This window comes from Coregonus clupeaformis, chromosome 19 (genome assembly GCF_020615455.1).
Source record: "Coregonus clupeaformis isolate EN_2021a chromosome 19, ASM2061545v1, whole genome shotgun sequence".
Classification (NCBI taxonomy): Eukaryota; Metazoa; Chordata; class Actinopteri; order Salmoniformes; family Salmonidae; genus Coregonus; species Coregonus clupeaformis.
Window position 1 is genome coordinate 15,576,535 of NC_059210.1, and position 19,834 is coordinate 15,596,368.

At 42.9% G+C, this 19,834-nt stretch overlaps 1 protein-coding gene across 1 annotated transcript in view; it reads right to left on the reverse strand.

Annotated features, from left to right (window-relative positions):
• si:ch211-272n13.3 (ankyrin repeat domain-containing protein 26) overlaps window positions 1-19,834 on the reverse strand; it is a 111,757-nt gene that overhangs the window by 2,354 nt on the left and 89,569 nt on the right. The window contains exons 39-43 of the mRNA XM_041837611.2: window positions 19,708-19,828; window positions 18,868-19,023; window positions 18,430-18,564; window positions 17,899-18,134; window positions 5,161-5,404 (exon numbers count right to left, since the gene is read on the reverse strand). Of these exons, the coding sequence (XP_041693545.2) occupies window positions 5,161-5,404; window positions 17,899-18,134; window positions 18,430-18,564; window positions 18,868-19,023; window positions 19,708-19,828 (892 nt within the window). The remainder of the gene's footprint in view (window positions 1-5,160; window positions 5,405-17,898; window positions 18,135-18,429; window positions 18,565-18,867; window positions 19,024-19,707; window positions 19,829-19,834) is intronic.

A 19,834-nucleotide genomic window follows, 5' to 3' on the forward strand; every position in this document is an offset into this window, starting at 1 on the left:
GCTATTTTGGTATAACCAAAAGCTTTATCACTGCTGTGGGCTTTTAAAGAAGAAACAATTTTCAGCATTTTTATATATATTTTTATAATGGATATCCTTATAAAACAACAAGAACTTGCACCATCTGAAAAGTAGAAGACCATTTTCCATAAAAATAGGAAAATTGCCCGCTTTACTTGTTGGTATTAAATGCACTGAACATAAGCTAATGTTGGTAAAATGTGCTTGATGAAAAAGGCAGACAGAACTGCATGAGAAAAAGCACTGCAATTTTTGAAACACAACAGAGCATGCAAGCAAAGCTCTGCTTCAGCCTACAAATGGTATTTCTGTAGTGGTTGAATTACACCAATTGAACAGTGTTCATTGTTAGATTATTTTACTGGGAGGTCAGTGGCAGTCGGTGACATTTAAAATGAGGGAGGACGCTAATTGTTTTTATGAGCATGGCCTTATTTCTATTACAACATATTGGTTGACTGTCATTCATATTCCATTCACCCAGCTCGATGTAACATCGATAGGTTTAGGCTACTAACATGATATTGACATTTTCAGTTTAAAATACGTTTTTCAACTGAATCGGAGGAATGAATACACCCCTGATCACACGCAAACACAGTTTTCATAGCAGCCACATACAAACAGCATGATCATTTTGCCCGTTGTATAATTCCTTCTCGCATCTATGCGCTCTCCTCTCACCTTTTCCCTTCGCTTGTGGACTTCAGTGCACAACCCATCAGCTGTGATCAGGCAAAAAAAACGTTCCAAGCCAAACCATATTAGCTAATGTCATAGTCAACATAGCTACTACAACCTACATGTTAGTAAACCCGATACAATCACGCAGTACAGTCAGCAAGCAGTTTAGCAGTTACACCGGCGGGCCCCGGTGGCAATAAATTAATACACCCAAAAGCTTACCTTGATTTGGAAGAGTTCCAGTGTTGGATAGCCATAGCCAGCTAGCTAACACAGCATCCCTCTCCGTTTGATACAGGTGTTTGAGTAGGCTAAACCAGCTAGCTGCATTCGCTAGCTAAGTGAAAGTTTATTTTTTTATTTTTACTAAATATAGCTAGCTCTCTCGCTCGCTCTCTCTTGCTTCTTCATATTTAAACAAATATATTTGTTCAAAACTGTTCAACTATTGTCTTTCACATTTTATGCACTGCAGTGCTAACTAGCTGTAGCTTATGCTTTCAGTACTAGATTCATTCTCTGATCCTTTGATTGGGTGGACAACGTCAGTTCATGCTGCAAGAGCTCTAATAGGTTGGAGGATGTCCTCCGGAAGTTGTCATAATTACTGTGTAAGTCTATGGAAGGGGGTGAGAACCATGAGCCTCCTAGGTTTTGTATTGAGATCAATGTACCCAGAGGAGGTAGCCTAGCGGTTAAGAGTATTGGGCCAGTAACTGGTTCGAATCCCTGAGCCGATTTGGTGAAAAATCTGTCGATGCGCTCTTGTGCAAGGCACTTAACCCTAATTGCTCCTGTAAGTCGCTCTATATAAGAGCGTCTGCTAAATGAATAAAATGTAAAAAAATTAATAAATAATGTAGAGGATGGAAAATAGCTGTCCTCTGGCTACACTATGGTGCTACCCTACAGAGTGCTGTCGAAGCTACGCTACTATTTGGTGACGTTAATATATTTAGTATAGTTTTATATAAAAATGATAGATTTTTTTAATGTTTCACTATTTTTATGAAATTCACTGAGGATGGTCCTCCCCTTCCTCCTCTGAGGAGTCTCCATTTTGATCATTTCAACAAGCACAACACCTTAGCAAGACAATACAGTAGCTGCTTTTGCTGCAGTTTTATTGAACAGATCTAGAACACATTGTATTTCATTTGAATCTAGTCAATTGTTCCTGAAACATTTGTGCGAATGTTGTGAAAAGTTGACTAAAACATGTGTCCAACAATTAAATCCCTGTTCAAGCTGTTTCACCAAGATACTCTATGAAAGGCCTGATTTTTTCATAAATTAACAAAATATGTCTGGAATGGCAGATGGTCAAAAGATGGCTAAATCTGTATGTTAAGATATTTAAATAAACATTGCTGGGCTACATTCATACTGAATTGAAATGAATGACATCCCAAACCGTCAAATCGTTACTAAAGAAAATCTCCTATGACAGACAGTTGTCACAGCAAAACGGGTTCAGGGAATTCAGAAGGGTTTCGACCAGAATTTCTCAAGGATTTCCCCCAAATTGTATTTCTCTCAATTCCTCTCTAAAATGCGAATTCATAGTTTTGACATCTGTGACAACTGGGCTGCGTTCAGTGGGACACAACGTTATGGAATGTTCCGATGTAAAATGTAGGCCTATAATGTAGAGCAGAGTCTCCAACCCTGTTCCTTGAGAGCTACCGTCCTGTAGGTTTTAGCTCCAACCCTAATCTAGAGCTCCTGATTCTAATAAATAAGCTGAATCAGGTTAGTTGCAAATGGGGTTGGAGCAAAACCTACAGGAGCGTAGCTCTCCAGGAACAGGGTTGAGAGCCCTGATGTCGAGCAACCATGCCTCTCTGACATGTAGAATAAGGAATTACACCTGGTTTATACGTGCCATTTCTATCTGCAACGTTTGCCAAACTGAACGTGACCCTGCATTACTTGATAGGACACTAGTGCAGCTACAATGTGTAGCCCTAAAACTAACTGAACTAGAACTGGGTGCATTCACTTTTGGTCATCTGGTGCACCGGGTGGGTGGAGTTTGCAGATTTTAGCCCATTCTATTTGTCATAAAGAGAAAACTCCGCCCACCTGGGGCACTGGCCAAGCTAAAACAAATGCACCCCCTCTCACATGCTGTGAAACCATGGTTACGTGTGGAGTGCTGCAAGCGTGGGCCAATGGGAAGGTGAGGGGGGAGGGTCAGAGGAGAGTGAAGCAGCAGCAGGTGCAGGTCAGTCAGCTAACACACACCTACACACCTGGTCATGAGTCTGGCTGAACAGAGGAGAGATGAGAGACATACTTTTGAGCTAGAAGCTGAAGGATTGAGAAATAGAAGAGAGGTTAGGCACAAAGTCCCAATATAAGAAAACTCTAGAAGAATAGGAGGAAAGGAAAGATGGCGAGAGAAGAATAGAGGTGATACAGGATGGACATTTAGTCATATATACAGTGAGGGAAAAAAGTATTTGATCCCCTGCTGATTTTGTACATTTGCCCACTGACAAAGAAATGATCAGTCTATAATTTTAATGGTAGGTTTATTTGAACAGTGAGAGACAGAATAACAACAAAAAAATCCAATCCAAAAATGTTATAAATTGATTTGCATTTTAATGAGGGAAATAAGTATTTGACCCCCTCTCAATCAGAAAGATTTCTGGCTCCCAGGTGTGTTTTATACAGGTAACGAGCTGAGATTAGGAGCACACTCTTAAAGGGAGTGTGCCTAATCTCAGCTTGTTACCTGTATAAAAGACACCTGTCCACAGAAGCAATCAATCAATCAGATTCCAAACTCTCCACCATGGCCAAGACCAAAGAGCTCTCCAAGGATGTCAGGAACAAGATTGTAGACCTACACAAGGCTGGAATGGGCTACAAGACCATCGCCAAGCAGCTTGGTGAGAAGGTGACAACAGTTGGTGCGATTATTCGCAAATGGAAGAAACACAAAATAACTGTCAATCTCCCTCGGCCTGGGGCTCCATGCAAGATCTCACCTCGTGGCGTTACAATGATCATGAGAACGGTGAGGAATCAGCCCAGAACTACACGGGAGGATCTTGTCAATGATCTCAAGGCAGCTGGGACCATAGTCACCAAGAAAACAATTGGTAACACACTACGCCGTGAAGGACTGAAATCCTGCAGCGCCCGCAAGGTCCCCCTGCTCAAGAAAGCACATATACAGGGCTGTCTGAAGTTTGCCAATGAACATCTGAATGATTCAGAGGAGAACTGGGTGAAAGTGTTGTGGTCAGATGAGACCAACATCGAGCTCTTTGGCATCAACTCAACTCGCCGTGTTTGGAGGAGGAGGAATGCTGCCTATGACCCCAAGAACACCATCCCCACCGTCAAACATGGAGGAGGCAACATTATGCTTTTGGGGTGTTTTTCTGCTAAGGGGACAGGACAACTTCACCGCATCAAAGGGACGATGTACTGTCAAATCTTGGGTGAGAACCTCCTTCCCTCAGCCAGGGCATTGAAAATGGGTCGTGGATGGGTATTCCAGCATGACAATGACCCAAAACACACGGCCAAGGCAACAAAGGAGTGGCTCATGAAGAAGCACATTAAGGTCCTGGAGTGGCCTAGCCAGTCTCCAGACCTTAATCCCATAGAAAATCTGTGGAGGGAGCTGATGGTTCGAGTTGCCAAACGTCAGCCTCGAAACCTTAATGACTTGGAGAAGATCTGCAAAGAGGAGTGGGACAAAATCCCTCCTGAGATGTGTGCAAACCTGGTGGCCAACTACAAGAAACGTCTGACCTCTGATTGCCAACAAGGGTTTTGCCACCAAGTACTAAGTAATGTTTTGCAGAGGGGTCAAATACTTATTTCCCTCATTAAAATGCAAATTAATTTATAACATTTTTGACATGCGTTTTTCTGGATTTTTTTGTTGATATTCTGTCTCTCACTGTTCAAATAAACCTACCATTAAAATTATAGATTGATCATGTCTTTGTCAGTGTGCAAACGTACAAAATCAGCAGGGGATCAAATACTTTTTTCCCTCACTGTAGGTCTAGTGAGAAGAGGAAGAAAGACAGCACTTGGAAAGAATTGTAAGCAAAGCATTAGAACAGTTTAGTCATTAAGTTTAATTTAACGACAGCCACTTTTATAAAAAAATTTAACTACAATGTAACTAACTACTCTTTCAGTTACATAAAAAGAACATAAAAAGTACACTGCTGACTCCCAATTATGACACCATGGAGATGGGATATGTTACAAAAATGGTCAAAAGTAAACCAAGGACATCTGAATGCATGGAAACACAATGCAACATCCCCTCACAAGTCAAAAAGGTTAAGTCAAGTCAAAAATATACAAAATCTTCAAAAACGTGAACTATCCCTTTAAGCAATGTGGAGCACAGTCCCTGCATATTTTCTATTGCCATTCAGAATTCAGTCAGCCTGCTGATCAGAACGCTCGGCTCACCTTAGCCAGGTAAGCCTCCACCCTGCTGCTCTGGCCCCCATCCCCCAGGGGGCTGAGGAGAGATCCTCCCAGGCTCCTGTTGAGGGGCCCCAGCGTGGCCCCGTAGGCACCCACCGACCCCAGGGAGCCCATGTCCAGGGGCGCACCCAGGCTGCCGTTGACGATGCTGCTGGCTATCAGGGACTTGCTGCGGTGGCGCTCACTCATCAGCTTGGTGTTGGCCTCCGCCAGCCGCTCATTGGACCTGGGATTGATGACAGAGAGAAGCACCATGACTGGGGGTTCAGCATTCAGATTTGGGGTTGCAAAATTCCGGAAATGTTCCCACAATTCAAAAGGTTTTTCAGAAATCCCGGTTGGAGGATTCCTGGGAATCAGGAGGGAATCCCTCATTGGGATTTCCCAAAAAACCAATAATTTTGGGAACTTTTATAGAATACAGTACAACCTCAAAAGAGACAAAACTGTGGTTCACAGCGTGTAACCGAGAGTGAGAGTGGTTGTATTTGTGGGTGAGTTACGGACTGACTTTGGTAACACTTTACTGTAGGTGTCCTTTTGCATGCATTCATAAAGCCTTTATAACATCTGTATAACACGTTATAAGAGGGGTGGGCAAACTTTTTGGCTCGAGGGCCACATTGGGATTTAGTAAATCAACGGAGGGCCACACAGATACTTTTTCTTACCGATTTGTTTGTCAAATTCAATTTACGGGCCAGAAAATTGGCAGTTATTTGAAAATATATATAGGTCCATAATTTCTACACACTTTCTATCTAGTTTTAGACGTTCAAGTGTTTTAACCTATAATGATCACTCCAGTCTTTCGGACAAGTAGGACAGATTTTTTAACTTGTCCAAAAGCTCACGTCACTTTTCCAAATATACAAAATGGTCTGAAACACCATTTTTACATCAATGTATGATGCAAGGAACCACTTTACAAAATGAAATGCATTACTATATTGTATTACCATAGGGAATCAGACATAAATGTAGGCTACACCATGCCTATTGGCTTCTTTGCATATTCCAGCACGTCTCAAAATACAACACTGCCCCTTTAAGGCTCTCCTGGAGGATGGTTGGCCACCCTTGGTAGCCTACAAAATATTGCAAAAATATATGTTGATGGTTCAAAACAGACTCTGGGACAGTTCTGGAAGAACAGATCCAAAATTCATACAACCACTGCACATTAAAATATTTAAGAAAGGGAAAGAAAGGCTATGACGAAATTGTTACAGACAAATCCGCATCTCAAACATATCTCTGTTAAAAATATAGAGAATCAACACCACATAATTTTTTTATGTGGAACCATATCTTAGTGATTTATCAGCATGGACAGATAATGACTATCCTCTTGATGGTAGTTTTAAAAGGGATAAATTACAAGTAGCACGGAAATGTATAATTGATAAAGCGATAAGCAACCCGAAATGGGAATTAGATTACATGAAAGAAGTATACACAGCATGGGATTTAATGAGTGCACAATGGCCGGTAAATATAATGAGGAAGGAGGAAAAATCTGTTAGGAAGTTACGTAATTTGGCAATGGAGCAACATAATTTCACTTATGAAAAGGCTCAGTTTGGATCTAGTGTCACCCTGTTTGAAGAGGGGGATGACCGCGGTAGCTTTCCAATCTCTGGGGATCTCAGACGATACGAAAGAGAGGTTGAACAGGCTACTAATAGGGGTTGCGACAATTTCGGCGGCTAATTATAGAAAGAAAGGGTCCAGATTGTCTAGCCCAGCTGATTTGTAGGGGTCCAGATTTAGCACAGCTTTCAGGACATCAGCTATCTGAATTTGGGTGAAGGAGAAGCGGGGGGGGCATGGGCAAGTTGCAGCGGAGGGTACAGAGCTGGTGGCAGGGGTAGGGGTAGCCAGGTGGAAAGCATGGCCAGCCGTAGCAAAATGCTTTTTGAAATTCTCGATTATCATAGATTTATCGGTGGTGACAGTGTTTCCTAACCTCAGTGCAGTGGGTAGCTGGGAGGAGGTGCTCTTATTCTCCATGGACTTTACAGTGTCCCAAAACTTTTTGGAGTTAGTGCTACAGGATGCAAATTTCTGTTTGAAAAATCTGCGGGGTACTCGCAAGCTATTAAATGTATAATATGCCACATGTTCATTGTTGTCACAGGGAAAGGTCCGATGGATACCTTCATTTGTGAAAAATATATTGAACTTGATGCAGCTAAAGAAAGGATTATTACACTTCATGAAAAAAAATAAAAAAATTGACCAAGCGCCTTGAACTGAATAAGGATTCTATGAGACTATCGGCATTTTTAAATGCTTCCTATCAACACATCCAAGAGGATCATAATGGGAACGCCCTGGACTATGATCAATTTCCACCACTGCACCCCTCTACAAGCTTGAACCAGAAAATGCCTGCTCACTGTTCGACTCCAGGTGAGAGTAAATGGATGCGTCAGAACCAGAAAGGAGGAGAACAATCGTTCTCGGCGCGCCTGCCTTCTTCCACCGCGTCCGGAATTAAGACTTTCAAATCGCTTTGAGCCCCTGTACCAGCTGTCTTCTGCCGGGGGCTTGGGTGTTCCCTCCATGGCTTCGGATGCCCCTCCAGCTACCTCTCCCTGTCCTAGTCAATCAACTGCCTGGGCACAGCCTGGACCACTGCGGCCCCACTCTGCTGGGCCGTGCTCTCTGGATAAGAGCTCTGTCCTTCTTTAACCTGTCTCCTCCCCTTCATCTACACTGATTAAAGTGAATTTAACAAGTGACATCAATAAGGGATCATAGCTTTCACCTGGATTCACCTGGTCATTATGTCATGGAAAGAGCAGGTGTTCATTAAGTTTGTCAGCACCCACAGCTTGTGATATCACTGCAACCCCAAACAAAGAGTCAGTTGTTGCAGTCAGTTGTAGAATGGGTTGCTAGGAATAAACTAGTCTTAAACATAACTAAAACCAAAAGCATTGTATATGGTACAAAGCATTCCCTACGTACTAGACCTCAGCTGAATCTGGTACTAAATAAAGTGGCTGTTGAGCAACTAAAGGATACTAAACTTTCTTGGTGTTACCTTAGATTCTAAACTGTCATTGTCAAGGCATACTGATTCTATTGTTGTAAAGATGGGGAGAAGTCTGTCTGTGATAAAGAGGTCCATCTTGACTATTGCCCGGTTATATGGTCAGGTGCTGCAAAAAAGGACCCAGGAAAGCTGCACCTGGCCCAGAAAAGAGCAGCACGTCTTGCCCTTCACTGTAGACAATGGGATAATATCAGCAAGATGCATGACTGTCTGCATTGCTTTAATGAGAAATAATTAACTTACATATAGTTCTGACAGATATACTTACCCCATCAGACATACCACCAGGGGTCTCATCAGAGTGCCCAAGTCCAAAACAAATGTAAGGCAATGCACAGTATTGTATAGAGCTCCCTTCTATCAAAGTACAGTGCCTTGCAAAAGTATTCATCCCCCTTGGCGTTTTTCCTATTTTGTTGCATTACAACCTGTAATTTAAATGGATTTAAATTTTAATTTCATGTAATGGACATAAACAAAATAGTCCAAATTGGTGAAGTGAAATGAAAAAAATAACTTGTTTCAAAAATTCGAAACAATAAGTAACGGAAATGTCGTGCGTGCATATGTATTCATCCCCTTTGCTATGAAGCCCCTAAATAAGATCTGGTGCAACCAATTACCTTCAGAAGTCACATAATTAGTTAAATAAAGTCCACCTGTGTGCAATCCAAGTGTCACATGATCTGTCACATGATCTCAGTATATATACACACCTGTTCTGAATGGCCCCAGAGTCTGCAACACCACTAAGCAAGGGGAACCACCAAGCAAGCGGCACCATGAAGACCAAGGAGCTCTCCAAATAGGTCAGGGACAAAGTTGTGGAGATGTACAGATCAGAGTTGGCTTATAAAAAAATATCTGAAATGTTGAACATCCCACGGAGCACCATTAAATCCATTATTAAAACATTTAAAGAATATGGCACCACAACAAACCTGCCAAGAGAGGGCTGCCCACCAAAACTCAAGGACCAGGCAAGAAGGGCATTAATCAGAGAGGCAACAAAGAGACCAAAGATAACCCTTAAGGAGCTGCAAAGCTCCACAGCGGAGATTGGAGTATCTATCCATAGGACCACTTTAAGCCGCACACTCCACAGAGCTGGGCTTTACGGAAGTAAAGAATAGTTATGCACGCTCAAGTTCTGTTTTTTTGTCATATTTCTTGTTTGTTTCACAATAAAAAATATGTTGCATCTTCAAAGTGGTAGGCATGTTATGTAAATCAAATGATACAACCCCCTCCCCCAAAATCCATTTTAATTCCAGATTGTAAGGCAACCAAATAGGAAAAATGCCAAGGGGGCTGAATACTTTCACTGTACCCAAGCAAACAGCCAACATTTTCTTTAAAAAACAAATAAAAAACACTTGCGGCACAACGGCCCTTCCCGTATCTGATAGTGATAAAAAATTTTTAAAAATTGTTAGTCACATATCACAATATTATTTTTTATCGATAGTTGACTCCAAGTATCGATTTGTGAAAATATACACTGAACAAAATTATTAACGCAAAATGCAACACTTTTCTAAGATTTTACTGAGTTTGCATTTTAATTTATTATGGATCCCCATTAACCAAGGCAGCAGCTACTCTTCCTGTGGTCCGGCAAAATTAAGGCAGTTATACAATTTCTAAAACATTACAATACATTCATAACATATTTCACAACACACTAAGTGTGTGCCCTCAGGCCCCTACTCCACTACCACATATCTACAACACAAAATCCATGTGTACGCTTGTGTATAGTGCGTATGTTATCATGTGTGTGTATGCATGTGTCTGTGCCTATGTTTGTGTTGCTTCACAGTTCCCGCTGTTCCATAAAGTGTATTTTTTATCTGTTTTGTAAATCTGATTCTACTGCTTGCATCAGTTACCTGATGTGAAATAGAGTTCCATGTAGTCATGGCTCTATGTAGTACTGTGCGCCTCCCATAGTATGTTCTGGACTTAGGGACTGTGAAGAGACCTCTGGTGGCATGTCTTGTGGGGTATGCTAGTTGTTTTAACAGACAGTTCGGTAGTTTCAACATGTCAATACCTCTCACAAATACAAGTAGTTATGAAGTCAATCTCTCCTCCACCTTGAGCCAGGAGAGATTGACATGCTTATTATTAATGTTAGCTCTCTGTGTACATCCAAGGGCCAGCCGTGCTGCCCTGTTCTGAGCCAATTGCAATTTTCCTAAGTCCCTCTTTGTGGCCCCTGACCACACGACTGAACAGTAGTCCAGGTGCGACACAACTAGAGCCTGTAGGACCTGCCTTGTTGATAGTGCTGTTAATAAGGTAGAGCAGCAATTTTTTATGGACAGACTTCTCCCCATTTTAGCTACTGTTGTATCAATATGTTTTGACCATGCCAGTTTACAATCCAGGGTTACTCCAAGCAGTTTAGACACCTCAACTTGCTCAATTTCCACATTATTTATTACAAGATTTAGTTGAGGATTAGGGTTTAGTTAATGATTTGTCCTAAATACAATGCTTTTAGTTTTTGAAATATTTAGGACTAACTTATTCCTTGCCACCCAATCTGAAGCTATCTGCAGCTCTTTGTTAAGTGTTGCAATCATTTCAGTCGCTGTAGTAGCTGGCGCTGTAGTAGCTGACGTGTATAGTGTTGAGTAATCCGCATTCATAGACACACTGGCTTTACTCAAATGTCATTAGTAAAGATTAAATAAAGTAAAGGGGCCTAGACAGCTGCCCTGGGGAATTCCTGATTCTAACTGGATTATGTTGGAGAGGCTTCCATTAAAGAACACCCTCTGTGTTCTGTTAGACAAGAAACTATTTATCCACAATATATCAGGGGGTGTAAAGCCATTTTTCCAGCAGCAGACTATGATTGATAATTTCAAAAGCCGCACAGTTCATATAAGGAAATAAGTAAATTGAAATACATTAAATTAGGCCCTAATCTATGGATTTCACCTGACTGGGAACACAGATATGCATCTGTTGGCCACAGGTAGGGAAGTGGATCAGAAAACAAGTCAACTTTATGGGAAGGAAATGTCGACCACCATTTGCCTCATGCAGTGCGAAATCTCCTTAACATAAATTGATCAGGCCGTTGTGGCCTGTGGAATGTTATCCCACTCCTCTTCAATGGCTGTGCAAAGTTGCTGGATATTGGTAGGACCTGGAACACGCTGTCGTACACGTCGATTCAGAGCATCCCAAACATGCTCAATGGGTGACATGTCTGGTGAGTATGCAGGCCATGGAAGAAATGGGAAACATTCAGCTTCCAGGAATCGTGTACAGATCCTTGTGACATGGGGCCGTGCATTATCATGCTGAAACATGGTCATGGCGGTGGTAGAATGGCTCGACAATGGGCCTCAGAATCTTGTCACGGTATCCCTGTGCATTCAAGTTGCCATTGATAAAATTCAATTGTGTTAGTTGTCTGTAACTTATGCCTGCCCATACCCCCACCGCCACCATGGGGTACTCTGTTTACAACATTGACATCAGCAAACCACTGATGACACAATGCAAGCCATCTGCCCGTTACAGTTGAAACCGGGATTCATCCGTGAAGACCACACTTCTCCAGCGTGCCAGTGGCCATCGAATGTGAGCATATGTCCACTGAAGTCGGTTAGGATGCCGAACTGCAGTCAGGTCAAGACCCTGGTGAGGACGACGAGCAAGCAGATGTGTTTCCTGGAAACAGTTTCTGACAGTTTGTGCAGAAATGATTTGGTTGTGCAAACCCACAGTTTAATCAGCTGTCCGGGTGACTGGTCTCAGACCAGTATTTTTCATCATATAGCTTGTTCTCCATCTTCTTATTAAAATAGTGAGCGAACATGTTTTCAGCACTTTAATTTCCCTGACTTATCAAAACTTGTTTTCTCATGCCCTCTCATCTCTCTGCAGCATACATATAGTGAGCAATATGTTTGGAACATCAAGTCACAATAAAAAGTATAGCCAGTTACAATTGTAATGGCTTAGCAGATCATAAAATCCATCTTTACCTGGCTAAAAGAGAAAGAATATCATATTTATTGTTTACAGGAAACTCACTACAAATATTGATGAGGTTGGGTGGGAAAATGACTGGGAGGGAGAAATATATTTTTGCCATGGGCAAAGAAACTCAAAAGGGGTGATTAAACTAATTAATAAAACATTTTTATCCGATTGTGCAAACAGATCCTCAAGGAATATGGATTATTTTAAATATGCTATCAGACCAAAAACAGATCTGGCAAATTAATCTATATGGGCCAAATAATGATGATCCACACTTCTTCTAAACTATATATAATAATATATTGAGCTCACACGAAATGAATGAATCTATTATCATGGTTGGAGATTATAATACGGTTTTAAGTACCTCAATGGGTTGTAAAGGAAATCACTCTCAAGCACTTAAGGAGATCACAAATATCATGGATACATTAGAACTAGTGGATATATGGAGGCAGAAAATCCCTAACCTAGTGAGATATACTTGGAGGAGGCTTAATCAAGCTAGCCGTCTTGATTACTTCCTGGTCTCATTCTTGCTGGCATCAAAAGTAAAAAAAAGTATTAATAGGAGACAGAATGCAATCGGACCACCATATAATTGGCCTCCATATAACTCTTACAGAATTTCCACGTGGACAGGGATATTGGAAATGTAATCAAAGCCTATTGAATGACAATTTGTTCTTAACTAAGACAGAATAATTGATAATATACTTTTTTTCTGCACAACGCAGGTACAGCAGATACCCTTATTGTATGGGACACTTTTAAATGTACTTTTAGAGGCCATTCAATACAAAACTCATCATTAAAACAAAAGCCGTTTCGGTCAAAAGAGATTAGACTAATAAAGGAAATAACAGAGGAGGTAGATGGAAATGGAAACTGTAATATAGAGGCACAAAATAGGTTAGAGGAAAAACAAAAATAATTGGAGATACTTATTCAAGAATAATCAAGTGTAATATTACTTAAAAAAGCTAATTGGATGGATAATTGTGAAAAATGCACAACAAGTTTTCTTGAATCTTCAAAATAGAAATGCTACCAAAAATAATTTACAGAAACTCATTACAAATGTCATCAATCTCTGTCAGGTTGGATGGGGAGCATCGCTGCACATTTCAGCTTCTTTGAGATGTGTACGCCGAGGAATTTAAAGTTATTCAACGTCTCCCCGTTGATGAGGATGGGGGCGTTTCCAGCCTGGTTCCTCCTAAATTCCACAATCGGCTCCTTTGTTTTGCCAACGTTGAGGGAAAGGTTGTTTACCTGGCACCATGCCGTCAGTGTGCCTATGTCTTGCCTGTAGGCTGCCTCATCGTTGTTGGTGATCAGGCCAACTACGTCAGCGAACTTGATGATGGAGTTAGAACTGTGTGAGACCAAGCAGTCATGGGTATACAGAGAAAACAGGAGGGGACTGAGGATGCACCCTTGTGGGGCCCCCGTGTTGAGGATCAGTGTCGAGGAGGTAATGTTGCCTTCCTTCGCCACCTGGGGGCAGCCTGTCAGGAAGTAAAGGGGCTGTGAGCTTTGTAATGAGCTTATAGGACACTATGGTATTGAAGGCCGAGCTGTAGTCGATGAACAGCATCCTCACATATGCATTCCTTTTGTCAGGTGGGTAAGGGAAGTGTGCAGTGCAACGGCGATTGTGTCGTCCGTGGATCTGTCAGGGCGGAAGGCGAATTGGAGAGTGTCGAGTGTGTCAGGGAGGGAGAAGGTGATATGGTCTTTGACTAGCCTCTCAAAGCACTTCATGATGACGGAAGTGAGTGCTACTGGTCGGTAGTCATTCAGTTCAGTTACTTTCCCTTTCTTGGGCACAGGGTTGATAGTGGACATCTTGAAGCAGGTGGGTATAGAGGTCTGAGCTAGGGAGAGATAGAAAATGTCAGAGAACCAGCTGGTCTGCACATGCTCTGAGGGCATGGCTAGAAATGCCATCTGGGCCAGCAACCTTGCGAGGGTTAACACGTTTGAATGACTTACATACGTCCTCAGTGGAGACTGAGTGTGTAGCCCACATTGTCATCGGGGGCTCTCCTCGGCAGCTCAGGGTCATTGTACTCAAATCTTGAGGAAAAAGGTGTTTAGCTCGTCTGGTAGGTTAGCGTTGGTGACCGTGATGTGGCTGGCTTTATTTTTGTAATCCGTGATCGTTAGTAGCCCCTGCCACATACGCCTTGTGTCCGACCCGCTGAATTGCTCCTCCACTTTATCTCTATACTTGTGTTTCACCATCTTGATCGGTCTGCGTAAATCATATTTGTACTGTTTAACCAAACTATTGGCCCTATTTCTTAGCAGCATCTCTCTCTTTCAGTTTCCCTACAAGGCTGCTATCAATCCACGGATTATGATTCAGGTACGTTTTGAAAGATACTATCGGTATCAGGTCATTTATGAATTTTTTTATGAATCCGATGACTGAGTCGACGTATTCATTAACATTATCTCCAGAGGCAGCCCAGAACATATTCCAGTCCACATGATCAAAACAGTCTTGGAGCGTGAATTCTGATTGGTCGGACCAACACTGTACAGACCTGATCACCGGAACTGCCCTCGAGTCTGTTTGTAGAAGCAAGATGGAGTCATGGTCGGATTTTCCAAAAGGAGGACGGGAGAGGGCCTTATACCCATGTCGAAAAGGCATGTAGCAGTGGTAAAGTGTAGAATATCTGTGAGTTAGACAGTCGATGTGTTGGTAATAATTTGGGAGCACGGTTCTCTAATTACCTTTGCTAAAGTCCCCCGCAACAATGAACGCTGCCTCCGGGAATGCAGTCTCCAGTTTGTTCAGGGTCCAATGAAGGTCTTTGACAGCCTTTTTGGTCTCGGCTTGGGGTGGGATGTACACAGCCATGGCAATAATCCCAGTGAACTCTCTCTGAAGGTAAAAAGTACAACATTTTATGACCAAGTATTCCAAGTCGGCGGAGCAGAAACCCGCAAGTTCCTGTATGTTTCCCCTGTCGCACCATATGTTGTTGGTCATAAAGCAGAGCCCCCCACCCTTGCTCTTGCCAGAGAGAGCCCGCTTCCTATCCGCTCGAAAAACTGTAAAACCCGCTGGTTGTATATAATCTGTCTGGATGTCGGAGGAAAGTCTCAGAAAAACTGAGTATATTGCAGGATCTGATGTCCCTCTGGAAGGAGATCCTCAAGTTTGTTCATTAATGATTGAACATTGGCCAGTAGTATGCTCGGTAATGGAGGATGGGTTGCCTGGCGTCTTAATCTCACTAAGACCCCGCCACGTCTGCCTCTCTGTCGGCGTCTTCGCCTCCTACTCTCCGGTAGGACTCCGAGGCTCGGCTCCTCGCCGAAGAAGCTAGTCCATTGTTCTGCTGTCTCAGGGAATTTGGGGAGGTCGGGTGGACGGTGAGTACCCAACAATTCGTATTCCAAAAGTTATACCGGGTGTGTGTAGTAATGCACAAAACAAACTGATCAAGAACATTTGAGAAAAACACTAGGAAAAACACACAAAAAAAGAAACCTGCAATGTTGTATCGGCGCTCGAGGCGAGGTGCCCTCTATCGGCACCATCTTAGCCATATGACATGGTTAAGACGCCCATCATTCCATTCAATGTAATAATGTGACACAGGAGGTTAGTAAATGACACCTTGTTATAACATCTGGTATGTAGTAGTGTTGTGCAGTTCACGAACAATTAATTCAACTCTTTTTACTAACTCGAGTGTCATGATTAGTTTTTCAGAGTGACTCGTTCATTTTAGCCGTTCGTTTGACCTGCTGACCACAATTAATTCTACAGCAGGATTAATACACGCTCCACCGGTTCATCAGCTCCGGACACGTGCTCTGACCAGCAACTGTCTTATTTAGTCTATCATGTGCGCGAAGGGAAATAGATCATGCTGTAGGCAGCAGAGAGGAGAAAAATACATGTTTAGAACTGATAGTTGATCACATAGTGCAAGAATGAATGCTATTAATTGATTATTGAATATTACTCGATGGACACAGCTTTTATTAGAAGCAAAACATACAAAGCCTGCCTCTGCTCAACACTCGAACTCGAGAACGAATCGTTCTGGGGCTGCTGCAGTTCGCGACTGATATTGTGCTGATCTGCCTCGCGGCAGTCAAGCAGTGTCATTCCGCCAAGAGTTGTTAACAATCTAGTCCGGTTGCGGCCGCAACTAAACCTTGTTTCAAAGGTATAAATAGACATGGCTAGCAATCACAAATGTACATTGTTTGAAGCACACTTTTATTAGTCTCAGTCACAAAGGACAGCTCCAATAATAAGCCCCCTATGGCGAACAAGAGACTTGTAGAATCATGATTCTTTCAAGTTTTTAGTTAATCGTTCGCCAGTAGGAGGTCATGCGTGCTCTGGGCGTTACCGAATCAAATGAACGAAATGAGTCGAAAGATTCATTCTTTTGACTGAACAAATTGAAAAGATCTGAGTCAGTAAAAAGAGCCGAACTTGTCATCACTAGTTTGTAGACTCTTATGTAGCATGTAATAACATATGACATAAGTTGTCATGAAGACTTCATAATAACAGTTGTTAGTAACAGTTGACATTAGAGCATATGAAACCAGGATTAACAGTAATTTTAACACCCATTACAACCGATTGCCGTGACTCATAACTATTTAAAACTACTTATGACAGCTTTTGACAAAATGTTGTGTTATATAGCTGTTATAAAGGCTTTATGAATGCATGCATATGGACACCTACAGTACATTTTAATCATTTATCCAGAGCGACTTACAGGATCAATTACGGTTAAGTGCCTTGCTCAAGGGCACATTGACATATTTGTCACCTAGCTCGGGGATTCGAACAAGCAACCTTTCAGTTACTGGCCCAATGCTCTTCACCACTAGGCTACCTACTACCCCAGTAAAGTGTTATCAAAACTTCTGTAGGCTGCAGACAAAAATAAATGTTGTTTCATGTGCTTCAAATCATGTCAGACATTAACATTATCGGCAATTAAAATACAGTTCATTTCAAAGTCACAATGACCTCCATTTGGTATCTCTAACAGCACACACTCATGATCTATCACATCTCTGTGGTTATCAAAGACTCCTATATTCAGAGATGACACACCCAAGCTAAGCACACATAACCACACGGAAGTTAAAGGGAGAGTTCAGCTAAATAACAAATGCACATATCCTTACCTTGAAAGTAGTCTACGGGGCAGGAGAGGAAGGAAAACATAAGTAATGTTTTCATTCGGGCAATCTATCCCTTTAAGCTTGAAACAATAACATGTCCTATTTGTCTGGTTGCCACAGAGCTACACTATGGTCGTGTTCATTAGGTAAACAGTGAACATTGTTGAACAAAGTCCAGGTTGTCCCTTCCCTGTTTCAGTTTTGAAAAAATGTTTTGGGCCTTAATAAACACAACCTACATCACCTTGCTTTCCCTCTTAACCTAACATCTAGGCCGAACCCCAAATCAACCCCTAGACTCTACTCTCTATGCACTTGTGGAAATCTGAGAGGATTAGACAGGTGTACGCAATATGGTAACACCTGTGAAATCCTCTCAGATCGCCACAAGTACATAGGGTGTAGCGTCTAGGGGTCGATTTGGGATTAGGTCCTAGATATATGCAGCCAGACTTTGGTCTCACCTCTCTAGTTTGGCAGCCAGGGCCTTGCGGAGACGCAGCTCCTCCGTGTAGAGCTCCCGGTAGCGCTCCAGCTCGGTGCGGGTGGAGTCTCGCAGGCTCATACTGTCGTGCTGCGTGGAGTGCGCTCTGCCCAGCTCGCCCTCCAGCTCCCGGATACGCTGCTCCAGCGTGGAGCGCAGGCTGGCCTCGTTTGCTGCCTTAATCTGCTCCAACGCCTCCTGGGACGCCGCCTGGGTCTGAGGGAGGTGTTCAACAGGCAGCAACAGACATTGGTAAAAACATGTGTATCCACAAACTCTCACCAAGTGAGTGCCATTCATCTGTTAATTAACTGCCAGGCAGAAATACATCGAAAAACTAGCAGCCCTCAAGGACAACTTCCTTCCTTGAGGAAATCACTGAGCTAACACGGTAAGGCTTATGATAGTAACCGGACTGGAAACCATGTTGTTACCTATCCACGTCCTTACAGATCGATTTAAAGGTATCGGAACAGGGCCCAGTTCTAGAATGTGTCTTGTGTCCCCCCACCTGTAGGAAGAGGTTGACCTCCTCCAGTTTTTGTCTGATCTCCTGGCGGGCCCTCTCCTCTGCGTCTCGTCGGTACTGATCAACCTGGCTCTGGTCCATCACCCCTGCCTCCACCTGCCGCCGCAGGCCCAACAACTACAATACAACAGAATAATACTTTACTAATCGATCTTGTGAATGCTTTACTTACTGATTACTTTACATATTAAAAGAAAATATGTCCATTGCACAAATTTTGGGAGGAGCACCGATTCGAAAGTCAGCCGCAGTGCAGCGCTCTTTGAGCAATGTAGGGGTTAAGTGCCTTGCTCAATGGCACAACCGGTACAACCTGGATGGTAAAACCAGCCCTTTTTTCGTATGTTTTTTGGCCGTCCCGGGATTTGAACTATCGACCTTCCGGCTACTGGATCGCCTCTACCCTCTGGGGCTACCCACCTCCTCCTCCAGGTGCCTCTTGCTGCGCTCAAGCCGCTCGTTGCTGCGGCCCAGGCCCTTCAGGGAGGCCAGTTGCTCCTTGAGCTCCCCGTTGACCCTCTCCAGCTGGCTGCAGCGAGACACCTCCTTCTCCAGCTGCACCGACAGGTCATCCACCTGGGGACAGAGGGTCATTGAGACGACAGTGAGACAACAGTATGACGAGAGGATGTGTATGAAGTGGTGTAGGGTGAAGTTGCCCCTAAATGCTGATCTTGGATCAGTTTTGCATTTTCCAGATTGGGGGAGTGGAAGGTGATCCTAGATCTATACCTAGGGGAAACTTGACCCCGGAGCTGTATGAAGTACAGGGTTGTGTTAATTAGGTACCAAACAGAATAAAACAACCTGAAACAGGGAGGACTACCTGGACTTATCTAATAAGAAATACACATTTTTGTTTTACGTTGCAAAACGTAAAAAATTTAAATCTGTTGCGGCTCCTAATAAACACGACCCAGGACATTGTAGAACATGAGATGTGTGAAAGATAGATAAGGCGTCAAATAAGAGGACGATAAGGAGCTTGTGTGTGTGTCAAAACTGAACTCGACGAGCCTTCAACTGCGTCCCAAATGGCACCCTATTCTCTACATAGTGCACTACTTAGTAGTGGCACCCTATTCCCTATATAGTGCACTAGTACTTCACTTATTGAATGATGTAGATTTGCACACATTTCCGGAGGAGCACAGATTCGAGTCAGCAGCAGTGCAGCGCCCTTGGAAGTGAAGTAGTAGTGCACTTTATAGGGAATAGGGTGCAATTCGGTACAGTTTCAGGATCAATTGGGCATAGTACCTTTTCCTTCATCCTGCCGATGGCAGCCTCAGTCATGCTGCTCATGGGCGATCCAAACTCAGCCCCGGCACCGTCCTGCTCCCGCAGCTTCTTCTTAGCCGTCTTCACCAGGGTCCGCAGCCTGTAC